General features: G+C 42.9%; 1 protein-coding gene across 2 annotated transcripts in view; it reads right to left on the reverse strand.

The window, feature by feature from the left end:
* The window catches only part of ARNTL2 (aryl hydrocarbon receptor nuclear translocator like 2), an 86335-nt gene that overhangs the window by 19023 nt on the left and 47935 nt on the right, over window positions 1–19377 (reverse strand). For both annotated transcript variants that reach the window (XM_044281446.1, XM_044281445.1), the window contains exons 2-6: window positions 13394–13541; window positions 4063–4101; window positions 3375–3532; window positions 2048–2127; window positions 352–444 (exon numbers count right to left, since the gene is read on the reverse strand). In XM_044281446.1, coding sequence (XP_044137381.1) covers window positions 352–444; window positions 2048–2127; window positions 3375–3532; window positions 4063–4101; window positions 13394–13541 — 518 coding nt within the window. The remainder of the gene's footprint in view (window positions 1–351; window positions 445–2047; window positions 2128–3374; window positions 3533–4062; window positions 4102–13393; window positions 13542–19377) is intronic.

Here is a 19377-nt window from a genome sequence, read left to right on the forward strand (position 1 = left end):
TCTGCCGTGCTTATTCTAAATTACAGGGTAAGAATAGAGCTGCAATATCTTTTAATGTGGGTCAACTTCTTCCTAAGGGGATTTTAAAATATTGTGCAGCAGCAAATGCCTTACATAGACCCCGATAGCAGTCATTTTTATATACTGACTTGCTTTGACCTCCCCAGATCTATTCCCCCCCTGCACAGAACAATGCTGTTACAAAGGAATAAAGGGTCAACCACACAAGACACAATTAAAGTAGACCAGTCATCTTTCTGGGTTACAGTTTTCTGAAGGGCTGAATGGGCGTGAAGAGTTTAGAGAAAGGGAAACCAGGTCACAGATAGGCTGGGTGCAGATGTAACGCACCTGACTGTACTTCAGGGTCTTCGAGACAGATTCAGACACAAACAGGATCTTCCCTCTGTCACAGTCAACCACAAACAGGAACCCATCAGCTGCCTATAATACAAAGAGGGCGCAAGTCACCAGCCAAAATTTTGACCAACTTTGTACATAAGGTTTGCTTCTTCGTCCACATCCAAAGCTACGCTCAGAATTTTTATGGTGTCTAAAGTGCATTGTGGGGATCAGACGATATACATTGGTGCTTGAAAGTTTGTAAACCCTTAGAATTCTCTAGATTTCTTCAAGAATTTGACCTAAACCTACATCAAATAATCCCAAATCCTAAAAGTAGATCATCAAATTAAATAGCAGACTTGGCCACTAATTTATTGATGGAAATTATCCAATATCACATGTCTGAGTTGCAAAAGTGTGTGAACCTTTAGGATTAGCAGTTAATTTGAAGGTGAAATTAAAGTTAGGTGTTTTCAATCAATGGAAGTTGGGGTCCTGTTTTATTCAAAGAACAGGAATCTGTCAAAGTCTGATCTTCACTGCACAATTGTGGATGCACATCATTGCACAAACAAAGGAGATTTCTGAGGACCTCAGAAGAAGAGTTGCTGATGCTCACCAGGGGTCACACCAGATACTAAAAGCAAAGGTTCACTTATTTTTGCAACTGACAAGCATGTGATATTGAATCATTATTCAATCTTTATTAGCTTTTAGGACTTGTGTGAAATTCTGATGTAGTTTTAGGTCAAATGTATACAGATTCTGAAGGGTTCACAAACTTCCAAACATCACTGTATATTCAGTTACAGGTCAGATATTGGGTCACACGTCAGAAACAGTAACCAGCAGAATATTTAATTTGGCACTGGATGTGACTAGACAACTAAACAATAACTGAAGCCAAGGTTTTACAAGATTACACCAATGTCAGGCATAGTTAAAGAGGACCTTTCACCTTGAAAAACATTGTGAACGAAGTATGCTGCCATGGAGAGCGGCACCCGGGGATCTCACTGCACTTACTATTATCCCCGGGCGCCACTCCGTTCTCCCGTTATGCCCTCCGGTATGTTCACTCTCTAAGTTATAGTAGGCGGAGACTGGCCTTGTCCTGTGGGCGTCTCCTTCTCCTAGGCTGCAGCGCTGGCCAATCGCAGCACACAGCTCACAGCTTGGGAGTTTTTTTTCTCCCAGGCTGTGAGCTCTGTGCTGCGATTGGCCAGCGCTGCAGCCTAGGAGAAGGAGACGCCCACAGGACAAGGCCAGTCTCCGCCTACTATAACTTAGTGAGCGGAGATACCGGAGGGCATAACGGGAGAACGGAGCGGCGCCCGGGGATAATAGTAAGTGCAGCGAGATCCCCGGGCGCCGCTCTCCATGGCAGCATACTTCGTTCACAATGTTTTTCAAGGTGAAAGGTCCTCTTTAAGAAAAGATCAGAGTTAATCATTATTCAATAATTAATACAAGACCGGATGTAAATAAGGACTTGAATAAAAGGTTGCTTACAAGTCATTATCTGCTATGAATAGAATGGCTCAACTATAGAATCCACTATTTAGGCTTGGGGAATTCTATGTCCCCGTGACAGCGAAGCGTCCGACCCCCAGGAGGCGCCACATAGCAGAGCCCTGTCCATCGTCCTCACTGTCTACCTGCTGCCCAATCCTATACATTCCAATAACAATGAGTGACAAACCGTCAAAATTAATTGCTTTATGTCATCCTGCTGTAAGAATGATGGCTTGTAACTCTCCTCAGTGAATGAGCTGCTGGAACCTGAAATGAAAGGGGCCATAGTCATGATAAATGCTACACTCCAAGACTGCTGCATTTCCAACAACGTGACTACTGGGGGTGCTGTTGCATTGGTGTCTATGAAAAGTATTTAGTTAGAGTACTTCTGCACTGTCCACATCAGCAAAGCAAACATAATAATAATCTATTTATATAGCGCCAACATATTCCGTAGCGCTTTACAGTTCAGGGGTTCATGTACAAACAGTCAGAAATAACATAGCAACACACAAGTCAATAATTACAACGAGAGGAAAGAGGACCCTGCTCGCAAGAGCTTACAATCTATGAGCAAACAGACATATCCCCACAGGCTACTGCCAATAACATCTCTATTATATACATACTTATAATACTAGTGAATAAAGTGAAAAAAACTGTAAAACATGATCAACATTCACTGGATTTGTTTGTTCACGGATAACTGTGTGTGGTTCTATATAATCATATAATGTGTTAAAACGTAAGCCTATATTATTTAGGCAGATTTTCTGCCAGATTATCGCTAAGGAGTATTCATAGTAGCGTTCCTTAGCGATGATCTAGCAGTCTAATACTGCCACTGATTACCCGATGAATGTTCATCAGGCAATCCAAATCTTTTGACATGTTTAAAAATCTGCATTTGCAGGAGGCCGATCATGGTGTCTAATCACGATCTGCCGGCAAACAATGATTCAGTATAGGGAAGAGCGATGGCAATAGTGATTGCTCCTCCCTATACTGAGGAGAAGATCGCTGCATGTAATAGCATCAGTCTCCTCCACTAGCGAGCAGGCGATTGCCTTGAAGGAATGCATCCTTCCTGACAATCGCCGGCAGACTCAACTGTCTAATAAGTCTTAACGTTTTTTCCTACCAATAACTATTTATTATAGAATTCTTTCCATTTACTTATCAAGATAAAAGAGAAATCCAAACAATGAGCCATGGTGAAGAAGGGGGAATTTGGCAGTAAATTTACAGACAGCAGCTACCACAGAATTTTAATGCTATTAAAGAGGGAATCCTGAAAACTGCAGGCTTTACTGTCCACAACAAGTCATTTGCTGATTGTATCTCTTTCAGAACTGATATACAGCCTTGCCCCAGAGGATCTGTTTTTGGAATACAAGGCGCACACCACATAGAAAAATTATTTCTAAATTATTTCTAAATCCTGGGTCCAAAGGGGTCTATGAAAAAGAACACCACATAGAAGTCACTGTCCCAGTTCAGGACTCACATACCCTTCAATGACTTTAGGTGCTGGACTGCCATCTTCAGTACCGTTAGTTTGTCCAGCTTACGGGGTAAAGGGTCCGACTGGGGAAGCATCGCAGAAAGTTCCTCGATCAAGGTGTTCATTTTATTCCGCCGTCTCTTCTCTGTTTCACTGTGAGCCTGTCTGCAAGGAACAATTAAAAGTAATGAGAAATGGAGAAAGGAAGGCAGAAAGGAGGGACAACAAGATTTTTTTTAAAAAAGGGAAGGTAACAAAGTTAATAAAAATAAAAAAAAAAGGAGGAAAAAAAAGCAAGGGAGGAAGGGACAAGAATAAAAAAAGACAAAAGGAAAAGAAAGGAGGAAGGAAGGGAGTAAGAGAAAGCAGGGGAATTTAAAATATAATGGAGAACAAAAAGGAACAAAGGAAACGAAGAAAGACAACAGAAGGAAGGAATGCAAGTAAAGAAATGAATAAAAAGAAAATAAAAAAGTGAAGAAAGGAAGGAATATATGAAATGTAAGGAAGTATAGAAAAGGAAGAAAAAAGGGATATTGGGTTAAGGAGTAAAAAAAAAAAAAAAAAGGCAGGAAACCTAAAGAACAACAAAGAAGTCAAGGAGGAAGAGAGGGGAAGAATAAGGAAAACAACACAAAAAATAAATAAAAGACAGTAAAATTCAAAGCCATACAATGTGGCAGTTTATATCTTACTTGCTTTGGACATCGCTGCTGTCTGATCCTTCAGTGGTTCTGTGAGAAACAAACGAAGAAACGGTTAACTGCAGGAAGTGACTGCTATTTTTTTGGGGTAAAGGGGGAACTAACTCTTCTTAGGGAGAGAGCACCTTCATCGGTGTGAGGAGACTTATAGGCCACACAGGCTCCTCTGGAATTCTGGGAGGGAAGGGATGCAAATGAGCTCTTAACAAGCTCTGCCTCTAATGCCCCCAGATGTAAGGCAGCTATCCTATAAGTCAGCTCTTAAAATAAGCCTTGAGACATGACTTGGATATTAAATAAGCCAGCACATCATCTCACCTCATTTGATATCCAAGTCATGTTTCAAGGCTTATTTTAATAGCTGAACATCCCTATTTTTATTTTTTTTGTAAACGGGTTTAATTTAAAGATCATGTGAAGCACATGGCATATATGAATGACATATATGCTAAAAGCAGATTCAGCAAAAGTAGTAGCAAAGTTACAATCCCATTACAAAAAGATAAGCATGATCATATCAAAGCAAAGTATGGCAAACCAGAACTGTTCCAATACATGAATCAGTTCCAAGTATTCAATGGACAGACAGCTAAAAGGGGTTGTCCATTTTTTTTTTTAAATATTGATGACCTACCCTCAGGATAGGTCATCAATATCAGATCAGTGAATAGGAAGGAGCCACTGAAGTGAATGAGGCAGCTGAGATGTAAAATTACCTGCTCACCACTGTGGTTGCGATGGTGAGCTGGTAAACAATGAGAACACAGCACTTGTACGAGCACTGCTTTCTCTTCAAACAGCTGATCGGCAGGGGTGCCGGGAGTCTGCCCGTGCCAATCTGATATGGATGACCTATCCCGAGTGACCTGGACATACATGAAAGGTAGTTTGCCTACATATTTTCTGTATGCCAGATCAACACATAAAATATATAATCAGCTTTTGGGCTATGGAATATTTTAGAGTACAGCACGCATTTGTAAAATGGTGTAATGTGTCGTAGGAGGTCTCATTTATAACCCCAATACCTGACCTAGTTTATTGGGACAATTCCTCTATTTAAAGATGACTGCATCATATGGGATAACCTGTTTTGCCTGAGATTTATACATAGCTAACATGGATGTAATAGGGATATACCAGCAAAGTGCTGTACACCTTCCGGCTAAAAATAACATCTCTCAGAAATATTCCCTCATGATGCGACCAGTCGTTTTCAGCCAGGAGACCTAAAGGACAGACCTGGGGAGAGCAAGGAACTGACCAGGTAAGAAGAGTGGACAAAAAGTGGTAACATCTTTCCAAAAGTCAGCAATCAGCTAACAGGTCCACTGCATGTGCCAAAAATCTGCACCAGGACAATGACACCTAGGACAATCAGTATACACAACTCTGCCTGTCCAAAATAAGAGGACCGGGGTTAAATAGGAGTGATAAATAATGTATAGTTGGGTCTGTCTATTGTTTACTGAAGATGAAAATTTCAAGTGTGATAAAAATAAATTGTAGATATCCCATACCGAGTGGGTATTCAAGCTTTTCATCTGTGACCTATCTTCAAGGAGGGGTCAGCGATTTTATTTGAGATGAGGTGGGAGTCTAAAGCCGAAAGGAGCCCTCTAGGGCCTGGGAGCGCAAGACACCCATTAAGGGATACTTTGATATGTTGGGCCCAGGTGGCAGGATTAGGAGAGAAAAAGCATGCCTCAACAGTAGGTATCTGCAATTGTCATATCAGGAGCGTTCCATTTTTTTGTAGCTCTGAATATGTCCGTTCCTATTTTATATATTAGCATATAAAGTGCATTTGGAAAGTCTTCAGACACTTTCACCTTCACGTTTTGTTTTGTTTCAGCCTTTTTCTAAAAAAAATTAAATACATTTGAAACTTCTCCCCATCAGTCAACAAGCGACCAAGTGAAAACAGCATGTTAGAAATCTTTGCTTATTTATTGAATAGCAAAACCTAAAATCTTGCACTGATGAAAGTATTCAGACCCTTTACTTAGGACTTAGGCTACTTTCACACTTGCGTTCAGAGCGGATCCGTCTGGGGTCTGCCCAGACGGATCCGCTCATATAATGCAGACGTTGGGATCCGTTCAGAACGGATCCGTCTGCATTATATTGTAGAAAAGTAGCTGCAGACGGATCCGTCCAGACTTTACATTGAATGTCAATGGGGGACAGATCCGTTTGAAAATTGAGCCATAGTGTGTCAAATTCAAACGGATCCGTCCCCATTGACTTACATTGTAAGTCTGGACAGATCCGTTTGCCTCCGCACGGCCAGGCGGACACCCGAACGCTGCAAGCTGCGTTCGGGTGTCCGCCTGCTGAGCGGAGCGGAGGACAAACGGTGCCAGACTGATGCATTCTGAGCGGATCCGCATCCACTCAGAATGCATTAGGGCTGGATGGATGCGGTCGGGGCCGCTTGTGAGAGCCTTTAAACGGAACTCACAAGCGGAGCCCCGAACGCAAATGTGAAAGTAGCCTTAGTTGAAGCATCTTTTCCAGTTTTACAGCCTCCAGTCATCTTAGGAATTTGAGGATTTTTTTTAATTCTTCCTGTAGATCCTCTCAAGCTCTGTCAGGTTGGATGGGGACTGTCGGTTGACAGCCATTATCCGGACTCTCCAGAGATGTTCTTAAGTCAGGGTTCTGGCTTGACCACTCAAGGACATTCACACAGTTGTCCCTAAGCCACTCCTGCATTGTCTTGGCTGTGTGCTTAGGGTCATTGTCTTGTTGAAAGGTGAACCTTCGGCCCAGTCTGAGGTCCAGAGCACACAGAATCAGGTTTTCATTAAGAATATCTCTATACTTTACTCAATTCTGCTTTCCCTCAACCCTGACCATTTGCCCAGTCACTGTAGGGATGGAATTGGGCAGGTGATGAGCAATGCCTGGTTTCCTACAGACAGGACACTCAGAATTGAGGCAAAAAAGTTAAATTTTGATTTAATTAGAGTAAGAATATTGTTTCTCACAGTCTGAGAGTCCTTTAGGTTCTTATTTGCAAACTTTCATGTGTTTATTATTGAGGAGATGCTTCTTTCTGGCCACTCTGCCATAAAGCCCAGACTGGTGGTAACCTGCAGTGATGGTTGACCTTCTGGAAGTTTCATCTACACATAGGATGTTTGAAGCTGAGCCACAGTGACCATTGTGTTCTGGGTCACTTCTCTTAGCAAGGCCCTTCTTCTCAGATTACTTAGTTTGGTGTGCCAAGCAGATTAGAGTCCTGGTTGTTCCAAACTTCTTCCATTTAAGAATTATGGAGGTCACTGGGCTCTTGGGAACTTTCAGTGCAGCAGAAAATATTTGCACCCTTCCCTAGATATGTGCTCCACACAATCCTGTCTCTGAGCTCTACAAGTGTCCTCCCCATGGCTTGTTTTTTTCCTCCAATATGCATTGTAAGCTGTGAGACCTTATATAGACAGGACTGTGTCTTTCCAAATTAAGTCTATTCAACTGAATTTACCACAGGAAGACTCCAGTCAATTTCAAAGATGATCAAGAGAAATGGGAGGCCACCAGAGCTTAATTTCAAAAGTCATAGCAAAGAGTCTAAATACTTATGCCCAGGCAAAATTTTATTATTTCCTTTTTAATACATTTGCAAACATTTATAAAATTATGTTTTTCTTTTTCATTAAGGGGAATTGTGTGTAGAATGATGGGGAAAAACTTGAACTTTTTTTTATTTTAGCACAAGGCCCCAACATAATAAAATGTGAGAGAAAAGTGAAAAGGTCTGAAGACTTTCCAAATGCACAGCTACATTCACACTCGCGTTTGGTGCGGATCCGTCATGGATCTGCAGAAACGCATCCGTTCAGAGCGGATCCGTTTGTATTATCTTTAACAGAGCTTTAACGGATCAGTCTTGAACACCATTTGAAAGTCAATGGGGGAAGGATCAGTTTTCTATTGTGCCAGATTGTGTCAGTAAAAACGGATCCGTCCCCATTGACTTACATTGTGTGCCAGAAGGAATCCGTTTGGCTCAGTTGGACACCAACTGAACTAATGCATTCTGAGCGGATCCTTATCCATTCAGAATGCATTAAGGGCAAAACTGATCCATTTTGGACCGCTTGTGAGAGCCCTGAACGGATCTTACAAACAGAAACCAAAACGCCAGTGTGAAAGTAACCTATGCTGTACAGGATTTTCACAAGTTTGCAAATAGACCTTATTAGGTTGTGTAGTCTGACCCTGCGTTCAGGTGTTACTCCACTCCCTCGGTTACTCTACTTGATAACCTACCGACAGTAAAACAGATAGTTAGCAGAGAGTAATCGTGGATTTAGACGGGACTATTCTGCAGGCTGCGGATTCAGTGAAGGAGACTGCTGTATTTACATGCAGTGATCTCCTTCACAGTACGAGGAGCAGATCACTATTTAGACTACACAATCTGCTGCCCAGAAACTATCATCTGTGGTGCCTGCATGAACAATAGGATCACCCGATGATCATCGGATGATCGGCAGCACATTTGCATGGGCAGAATGTTTGGAACAACCATTCGCAGGAACGGTCGTTCCCAATAATCTGGACAATTATTGGCTCATGTAAATGCAGCTTAAAGGGGTCTTCCAGGAATACAGAAACATGGGTGCTTTCCTCCAAAGACAGTGCCATGTCTGTCCGTGGGTTGTTTGCGCTATTGCAGCTCAGCCCCATTCCTTTCAAAAGAGCTGTACTGCAATTTCAGACATGACCTGCGGACGGGTTTGGCACTCTTTGGGTCCATTCACACATGCGTGTGTGTTTTGCGGATCCGCAAAACACGGACAGCAGCAATGTGCGTTCCGCATTTTGCGGACCACACATTGCCGGCACTAAGACCCGCAATTCCGGATCGGGGTAGTACGTCGTGCGGCCCCATAGAAATGTATGGGTCCGCAATTCCGTTCCGCAAAATGCGGAATGGAATTGCGGATGTGTGAATGGAGCCTTAATGGGAGTAAAAAGACACAATCCTCTAATTCTGGACAACCCCTTTAACATATGATTGTATGAGAACACTTCACAAGTTTTCTTTGTAGCCTGTGCCCATGAAGACGCACAGGTTTCAATAGGCGCTGTATAAACAAACCAGTAAGAAATTTTATTCAAGACTATTTGCAAAGTTTTAGGTGGATTGGAGCCAGGGTTGCCAACTGTCCAGAAATTTCCTGGACCGTACATAAAATAGGCAACATTTTTTCTGTGTCCGTTAAAAAACAAAATAGATGTGTCAGATTTTTTTTGAGGCTGGTGGTAATTGACTAGCTTATTTTGGTGGTAATGATCATTTTACAGCTCTCAGTAATTGCTGCTAATGAGGTATTATCAGTATATTGAGCTGCCGCCCCATATTACTTATCACCTTTATCATTCATTAAGGTTTTCCAATTTGTCCGCAAAAATGCTAGCCGATTGGAGCATAAGAAACTTGCTGCAAAAGTATACACTTTTTCCCTGCTACTCTTTTGTAGTGGTGAATTTTTGGCGATTTCACCATTAACCCCTTAGTGACCACCTATATACCCTTTTTACGGCAGTCACTAAGGGACCTTAGGCTGGGCCGCCCTTTTTTCATGCTAGCCCAGTCTAAGCGCTGCATGGGTCCCCAGTGCAGCGGGGAGCGGGGACCCGGCTCTCACATGATCCAGGCTATTTGACACTTTACATGCTGCGGGCAATGGCGCCCGCTGCATATAAAGTGTTGACAGAGGGAGCGGACTTCCCCTGTCTCCCATCGGCACCCCGCAAATGCGATCGCGGGGTGCCGATGTGTGTGAAGGGTGCCTGGGGTCTGATGTAGGCCAAAGACCAGCCTTCAGTAATTTTCAGCAGGCTGCGCCTCTCTGGCACAGCCTGCTGGTCAATGTCAGAATAGCATTGCCATTAAAATGCAATGCACTATAGGGATAGTGCATTGCATTTTAAAAACAATCAAAAAGCTGTCTGTTATAGTCCCCCCCCCCCCTTGTGGAACTATTAAGTGGTAAAAAAAAGTGCTTTTTTAAAAAAAAAACATAAATAAAAATCATTTATTCAATAAAAAAAGTCCTATAAAAAAAATTACACTTTTTTTCCCATTGAAAATACTCCTTCAATGAAAAAAATTGCAAAAAATAATAATCTTCCCCATATGTTTGATATTCCCGCATCCGTACTACCCGGACTACATAAATATCATGTAAATATCCTCTACGGTGAATGCCTAAAAAAAAATAAAAAAATACACTGAATTTCTAATTTATTCTTTTGCAACCGAAAAATCGTAATAACAAGCGATCAAAAAGCGCCATTTTACTCCAAAATGATACCAAGTCGTCTCCCAAAAATCAAGCCCTCACACAACTTCATATAAATAAAAATAAAAAAGTTATGGCTTTGGGAAGTGGCAATGCAAAAACATTTTTTTCTTTAAGTTATAGCTCTTGGAATGTGACGATGGAAAAAAGGAAGAAAAATGCTTGGTCAGTAAGGCCCAAAAAAGGCTGGTCACTAAGGGGTTAATAGCAGACTAGTCATGATCAGTAAAATAATTTTCTGGTTTGCATCCACATTCCTTTAAAATAATCATTTATGAAGGCAGCTATAATTAATTTATTTTACCTATATTGCTCCTATTTTCAGTTCTGGATCACATGACCATGTCCATGCAGCTCCTTCTTATTTTCTGTGATGTCCATGGGCAGTGATAGGAGAGTGTCTATGTAACTAGTTGGGCGGGAGGAGCTATAAACCAGCTGGGGGTTGTTAGGGGCAGTTCTGGGGCAGTGGCAGAAAAAGGAGAAGTGCATCATGGGTTTGGTTGGATACAGGAACAGGAAGTGCTACATACAGGATGGAAAAGAACCAGAGTGATTGGTTTACATCAGGCATGCTCAACCTGCGGCCCTCCAGCTGTTGTAAAACTACAACTCCCACAATGCCCTGCTGTAGGCTGATCGCTGTTCGGGCATGCTGGGAGTTGTAGTTTTGCAACAGCTGGAGGGCTGCAGGTTCAGCATGCCTGGTTTACATGATGAAAATGTTAGGATCCCGAAATTTCCATATGGAGGGATCGTCATGGGATTTTGATCATCCCATGTTGTTAGGTGGTGGTTTTGGCTGGAGTTTTCCCGCCAAAAGTGGTGGTCAGGGTGCCTAAAATTAGCCATTGTCTCTGGGTAGGGGGCAAAGGTTTAGGGATTGGATACTCAGGGCACCTATGGAGGGACGTTGCTGGGAAGATTAAATGTTGATGCCCAGCAACAGTTAGGGCATTGGGTGATGTGTTGTTGGGAGGAGGATCGACTTGTGTATATATTGCGGCGGCTGACAGTGATTTTGCAGTCAGCCAAGCCCCCTTTTTTATCTTCATTGTCACGGCTGCTTTATTAGAAGGAGGGGTAAAGTCGCTCACTGAAATGGTGAGCGGACGACTCTTATTCTGGTATTTAGGCCGAGCTTATGGCTGGTCTAATCTGTGGTTATTAAGTTAGATGGTCCGAGCTTATGGCTGGTCCAATACGTGGTTAGTAAGTTATATGGTTCATGGTTTTAATGTTCTAATTGGTTTAAGCTGTTCTTTAATAAAGCTGGTCGTGGCCAAATCCACCATATTAAGTGTCCACGTGTCTTATTTTATTTATGTCTTATGATATTTATGTTATTGACTGTGAAGGGCTATTGCTTTATGCACTGATGTATATGATCTATAATCCATGGATCAGGAGAGTCCAAATTGGAAAAAATTAAAAAAAGCACAGTGAAGATGTACACGAGCTAAGCAACTACTTAAGCATGTTGGTTAAAAACCATGCTAATCCCCACAAAACCTTTAAGGCCAAATTATACATCCTTACAATCAATCCCTATCAGGGTACATATCCTAGTACGTAGCTCCAGCCTCTCATGGCCCTCCCGTTACAGGAGACCATGCTTCTACAGCCAGCTCGGCTTTACAAAGAGGAAACAAGAATTCCTTTTCCTCACAAACATCAGTGACATCTAGTTTAAATAGACAACAAATATTTCCTAGTTTGGGTGAATTGTTTTGCGGAGCAGAATTCTGCTGGAATGATTTGGCTCCGAAAGTGAATATTTTATAGCTGTTGCAGACTATTGTATTCCTTGGAATGTGCTCTTAAAGCGTCCTACCCCTACAGGGAAAACAAAGATTACACCAGCGTAGATGCAGCCCTGAACATGAGATGTGCTCAGAATGGTGGTGGTGGGATCATGATCCATCATGGATCGTGCATTTCTGTAATACAGGTCATCCATTAAAATGAATGGACTGTCGATACAATACACTTTCTTTATGGTGGCTATTCTAAAAGAGGGCATATGAATACAAGTTGTTATACAAAGGGGACAACTCCTTAAAAATAAATGTTACAATGATGTCAGATCCAGGATATGACTGGATTTCCTAATCTACTCTCCCTGGCTATTCAGGTGTCACCCAAAATAGGTAGCCGTCTTCAGCTATCACTAGGGGGTAGCTTGCTACATATGGATTTATATTGCTCCTCGACTTTAATGACAGCTGTAATTATCTTTATGCAGTTAGCTCCACCTTGTGGTGGCTACAGGAAACCAGGATTTTGGCTGTGTGAATGAAAGAAACCATTATAAAGACGTGCTATGAAGAAGCCCAGGAATTTCTACCCATTTACAGGAAATAATACTGTGCCTACACTATGGTGGAAAAACGCATGAGATTGGAACCATTTCTTAAAGGGGTTGTCCCATCTCAACATTTATGGCATATCACTAGGATATGCCACAAATGTCAAATAAGAGTGGTTCCCAGAGGTGGGACCTGCACCTTATCTCTATAGATCTCTATAATGGGAACCCTGAAGTGAAGTACATGTGCATCCTCTCCATTTACTGCTATGGAACGTCCGAAAATATTTGAGCAAGTGTGGCCACCTCTCCAGTCTCTGCTAAAGGGCTGCTGGAAAGAGCAGTCTGCACTCGGCTATTTTGGGAACTCTGACAGTGATGGATGGAGGGTAGATGGGCAAACATGGCAGTTTCACTTCAGCTCTACAGATAGAAGCAATTCCAAGAGGTAGCGCCTGCATCTGACATTTGTAGCATATATTCGCAACAAGCCATAAATGTTAAAATGGAATTGCCCCTGTAATGAAGATATTCTGCTGGTACAGTTGATAGAGTCATTCTGGTTGTGTGGTTAATAGAGACTCTTTGGCTGTATTTAGAATCTTAAGACTTTGTTAAAAAGGGTTAAAAAAAAAAGTATAATCTCAAAAGACAAACCAGATTAACCACGGAACAGAGATGGAAAGGAACTTACTGTTTATCAGATTCACTATGTTTCCTTTTTCGAGGATATCCCGCCATGAGGGAAGTGAAGGGATTTGAGGAGTTGGCTGTAGTACCTGGTTTAGGCCCCAGGATGCTGGAGACAATGAGGCACTGACTTGGTTCCATTATCAGGGTATCTATGGAAGAAGACAACAGTCATGAATCCACATGCCGGAGTAAGTGTGCTTGTTAAATACAAGGCTTAGCTCATATCGTGAGAGGTAAAATGGTATTTGGTTTCTACCCTAATCCACAGTTACAATGACAATGGCCACGTGTTACGAGGACCCAGTTAAAGAGATATCATGAAGAAAACCGCAATTTTGTTAGAACCCTTTGTGGTTATCAGCTGACTGTCACCTCTGGCTTCTAGCCCCAATAAAGCTGAGTCTGGTCATACACTTCCCCTAGAAATGCAGAGAGGATACACACTGCTCTGGGGTAGTGGGGAAGATTATTTGCATTCTTATTGGTCTTGTCTCTCTGGTTAGCTGTATGTGAGAGGATACACACTGCTCTGGGGTAGTGGAGGATGTTATCTGCATTCTTATTGGCCTTCTCTGTCTCTGGTTAGCTGTATGTGAGAGGATACACACTGCTCTGGGGTAGTGGGGGAGGTTATCTGCATTCTTATTGGTCTTGTCTGTCTCTGGTTAGCTGTATGTGAGAGGATACACACTGCTCTGGGGTAGTGGGGAAGGTTATCTGCATTCTTATTGGTCTTGTCTCTCTGGTTAGCTGTATGTGAAAGGATACACACTGCTCTGGGGTAGTGGGGGAGGTTATCTGCATTCTGATTGGTCCTGCTAGTTCATGTGAGGAGAGCAAGGGCTTATGGGAAGTGAGGGAAATACAGGATGTCCTCAAGGACAGGGCAAAGTCCATCACAGAAAGTGCAGCAAAGGCCATCTTAGGAAGATGCTGAAATAGAGACACAGACAAATAGGGTTGCTAAGGGCCGAATACAGACATCAGAAAGGTGAAATTAGCTTAAAAATAAAGCTTCATAAATATCTTCCCTTCAGCATCACATATGTTAGGAATTCTTATTTTTGGTAGTGAAATGGCAGTTACACTTTAAAGGAAAAGTGTTGGGTTAGTCCTATAATTTACTACTGCATGAGCAGAGCTCCACTTTCATGGGAGGAAGCGCTTTCCATTATGCCCACTGCTTTCCCTAGGCAGGCAACCACTGCTACATAAGGAATGGAACAAGTGATAAATAGTCATGGTTGATTTCAAGAGGGTGGCCATACTGGGTATTTGCACAGGGCTCCTAGTTTGCCCATCTCGATATCTGGACTCACAGAAGCAATCAGAAAGCTGGATAATGTATGCGTAGGCAAAAAGTTGCCAATGTCTAACTTGCAACTTTAATCTGGCCATCTACTGACATACACCCAACCTTGGCAATATAATGGAGAGGACTCCTTAGTGCTTCAGCGCACAGAACATCCAGGCTGATTGCAGGGGAACGCCAGTGAGAAACAAGCTACAAATGATATATTCAGAACCACGATTTTTCACCTATCCAGCCACTGGAGCAGCAAAACCGGGACAGACTGCTTCACTGTTTAGCTGTGCTCTGGCGGTATTCTTTGTAATGGCAGTATTGTGAGGGAAATATATGGCACTGTTATGTGAACACTATATGGCGATAGTATCTGTACACAGTATGGGAGTAATATTTAGGCATTGTGTGGCAATATTACCGTATTTTTGGACTATAAGGTGAACCTAGGATTTGGAGGAGGAAAATAAGAAAAAATATTTTCAATCAGACCTCAGAGCAGATCCCCATTCCTCATCAGACCACCAGTCCTCATCAGACCCACCAAATTAGAGCACCATTCTTCATCAGACCATTATCAGACTCCCAAATCAGACCCCCATTCTTCATCAAACCCCTCAACCTCCATCAGACTTAGATCAAACCCTCCCCAGCCTCCAAACAGCCTCAGATCACAACCCCCCAGCCTCCATTAGCCTCAGATCAGCTCCCCAACAGAACCCCCCCAGCCTCTGTCAGCCTCAGATCAGACCCGCCAGCCTCCATTAGCCTCAGATAAGACATTTAAAAAAAATAATTAAATAAACTTGCCTCGCTTGTTCCGGACAACACTGCATATCCAGGACTCACCACCCCATCGCCTCTTCCGGGTCCCGCTATGTACTATGTCCTGCCACTGTGCACGGTTAGGATACCATATAGCAGGACCCGTAAGAAGACCAGGGAAGGAGAGTACAGCCAGCGCAACGCTGCCCTCGCCTCCCTGTGCCTCCTGCATGTTAATTAGCATTCAGACTATAAGATGCACTGCCACTTTGCCTCCATTTTTTGGGCGGAAAAAAAGTGTCTTATAGTCTGAAAAATACAGTACTTAGCATTACAGTACTTAGCATTCAGGTATAAAATTAGCAATCTGAGAAATAGGCCAACACTTAAAGGGGTTGGGCACTTTCTTATTACTGATGACCAATGTGTATATAAGGCCTGTTTCACACTTGTTAACTCCGGATCTCAAAACCAGAATTAAACGGATCCATTTTGATTTTGCACTTCAGTATGCATCCATTAGGCTAAATAAATTGAAAGTCAATGGGTGACGGATCCGTTTTTTTTAGCTCCCCAAAATACGGATCCGTCACCATTGACATTGTTTTCAGTGATAAGGTTTGTTCCGTTTTGATGACCGGACACAAAACCGCAGTTTGCAGCGTTTTTTTTGTCCGGTCACAAAACGGAATGCTTACCGTACGGAAGACATCCTGAACGGATCTCTTTCCATTCAGAATGCATTAGGACTAAACTGAAACGTTTTTTCTGGTTTTAAGATCCTCTGCCGGATCTCAATACTGGAAAACAACAACCCACGTGTGAAACAGGCCTAAGATGAATATATGGCACTTAATAATATACCAGTCAATGATATTCTGTACCGTTTGCTATATTTCAATAGCCATGCCCCCTTGTTAGACAAATCTTCTGTGCCATGCGCATAGAGGTCCTGTCCATAAGATGATAGCTGGTGGAGGGTCATGTGACCAGACATCACTAAGCCTCTTGATGATGGATTCCCATTTACAGTAAACAGCAGGGGTTCAACCCATCCTAATGGCTTTTTTCTTGGAACAACCTGTGCCTACTGCACCTTACACCCATTTGTATGCAGCTGCCAGCCTCACCAAAGTCATTTAGCCCAATGTGGAATTCCCCTATAAGAAGCCACAGCTAAGAACATGAGATAGGAGCTGTATACAAAAAGTCATGTCACCCAATTGTTTGCTCCAATTTTCTTTGCTGTTGATCATTCCACCATTGCCTAATCCCCTGGTAATTGTACAGTAGGGAATTCTGGAAAACCCACAATGCCAATGCAACATTGAGTGAGAGGACGCTGTTTCAAAGCAGATAAGGGGTAGAAGAATAAAAACAATGAAATCCTTCTCCGAGTGCCATCCTAGCATGGCAACGTAAATGGTGTAAAAATACAAAATTCTATCTGCAGATTAAGCCACGTGCAGATCTTGCGAGACCCACTAACTTAAATACTTATAAATACGCAGACAGACGGCAGGCTGCATCCATTTAAAGAAACTAGAGCAGGGATTAGAGGACGGCTCAGATTAAATTTATAGCCTGAGCTTCAGCACACATCAGAAATCAACTATGCCCTGGAATACTAAGAAACCGGCCTGAGCAATTACAGCCACTGAACAGGCCCCCTGCCACACCAACCCAACACCCCACAGTACGATCGCATGATGAAGCAGGTACTACTCAACACAGCGGGGTAGATTTACTACTACAGTCCAATTTTTAGACAGTCTTTTACAAGGACTGATATAATCAGACAATTAATTCGATACTAACTAAACATTCCCAATAATTGACTGGTCTTCAGAGGAGATAAGGGCCGTATTTACATGCAGCAATTTCTTCTGCTGTATGAGGACAATTGATCAATATAGTGATCGCTTGTCCCTATACAGCAGGGGTGGGGAACATTTTTGCTGCCAAGGGCCATTTGGATATTTGCAACATCATTCGCAGGCCATAAAAAATTTGCAACTTAAAAATGTGACTGCTGTATTTGGTCAAACATATAAATGACTTAGGCTACTTTCACACTAGCGTTCGTCGGTCCGCTCGTGAGCTCCGTTTGAAGGGGCTCACGAGCGGACCCGAACGCTTCCGTCCAGCCCTGATGCAGTCTGAATGGATGCGGATCCGCTCAGACTGCATCAGTCTGGCGGCGTTCAGCCTCCGCTCCGCTCGCCTCCGCACAGACAGGCGGACAGCTGAACGCTGCTTGCAGCGTTCGGGTGTCCGCCTGGCCGTGCGGAGGCGTGCGGATCCGTCCAGACTTACAATGTAAGTCAATGGGGACGGATCCGTTTGAAGATGCCACAATATGGCTCAATCTTCAAGCGGATCCGTCCCCCATTGACTTTACATTGAAAGTCTGGACGGATCCGTCCGAGGCTATTTTCACACTTAGCTTTTATATGCTAATATAATGCAGACGGATCCGTTCTGAACGGAGCCTCCGTCTGCATTATTATGATCGGATCCGTTCAGAACGGATCCGATCGAACGCTAGTGTGAAAGTAGCCTTAGGGGTAAGTTACACAAATTGCCGCTTTAATTAAAAAAAATATAGAATACTGTATTTTTGCAGCACAAAATGGCGCCTGCACTATATATACTACAGGTACCATTTTGAGCACACATAGCAGTCTAATTTTCAGAATGTTACATATTTAGTTCTTTATTTGGCATTAATGACAGGAAGCTCATACCAGGGGGGTCCAGAGAGGGGTTCAACCAGCTTTCATTTTCCCTGCCATTGTCCCTGCCTCTTTCTTCACAACTGTCCCTGCCTTTGTCCCTTTTTCAACCTCAGATCTGCCCCCCACCTCTATCAGCCTCAAATCAGACCCCCCCAGCCTCAGATCAGACACCCAGCATTGGATCAGACCCTCCCCAGCCTCAGATTAAACCCCCATCAGACCTCCTAGCCTCAGATCAAACCCCCAGCCTCAGATCAGACCCCCCATTAGACCCTCACTGGTCTTCTTCCCGCCACGCTGTACTGTACTGTGACCTGACAGCGCACCATAATGGAAGCGGTCATTAGCATTTTCACAATATGTTCTGGCAGGGGGCCGGGGGGCCACATGAAATGCCCCTGCTATAGAGGATCATTGTACCTGGGCAGCATATCGCTGTTTAGACCGTACGACCTGCTGCACAGAAACAATGATTTTCTGTGCTGGCTTATGACACAATCACCCAATGAACAAGCATTTTCTCGTTTATCAGACAGGCCAATACAAATGCTCATCATGTAAAGGGACCTTTAGATTAGATGGTCTAAAAAGATTTATCACAGTGGCTGGAGGATAACTCTGGCACACCTTTAAGGCCGTGTTAACTAAACAGATAGAGCAGCTGAGGAGAGGAAGTGTTCCTTCTGACAATCGGCTGCTCGTTCAGTGAAGGAGACCGTTGTATTTACATGCAGTGATCTCCTTTACAGTATGAGGATGGGGTATAGCTAGAGTGATCCCTCATCCCCATACAGAATAATTGTTTCTGGGCAGCAGATCACTGTTTAGACCGCACGATCTGCTGCCCAGAAACAATGAATGGTGACGCCTGCATGAACAAAGGGATCACCAATGAACGAGCGTTTCGTTCATTCATAGGGTGATCAGCAGCACATTTAGATGGCTAGATTATCGGGAACGATTAGTCTAAATCCACCTTTAGACTGTGTAGTCTACATTTACACCACCTATTGGTTGGCTTACACTTACTGACAAAAAACAAAATAATAACCACAAAGTTTTGGAGAGGAAATGACACTTTCTAGCTGCGAATGTAATGATGATATATGTAAGTGATTACAATATCACAGCAAAAGAATAAGATTACTAGCGAAAACTGTACAAGTGAAAGGAAGCTCT

Source organism: Bufo gargarizans, chromosome 2 (assembly GCF_014858855.1).
Source record: "Bufo gargarizans isolate SCDJY-AF-19 chromosome 2, ASM1485885v1, whole genome shotgun sequence".
Classification (NCBI taxonomy): Eukaryota; Metazoa; Chordata; class Amphibia; order Anura; family Bufonidae; genus Bufo; species Bufo gargarizans.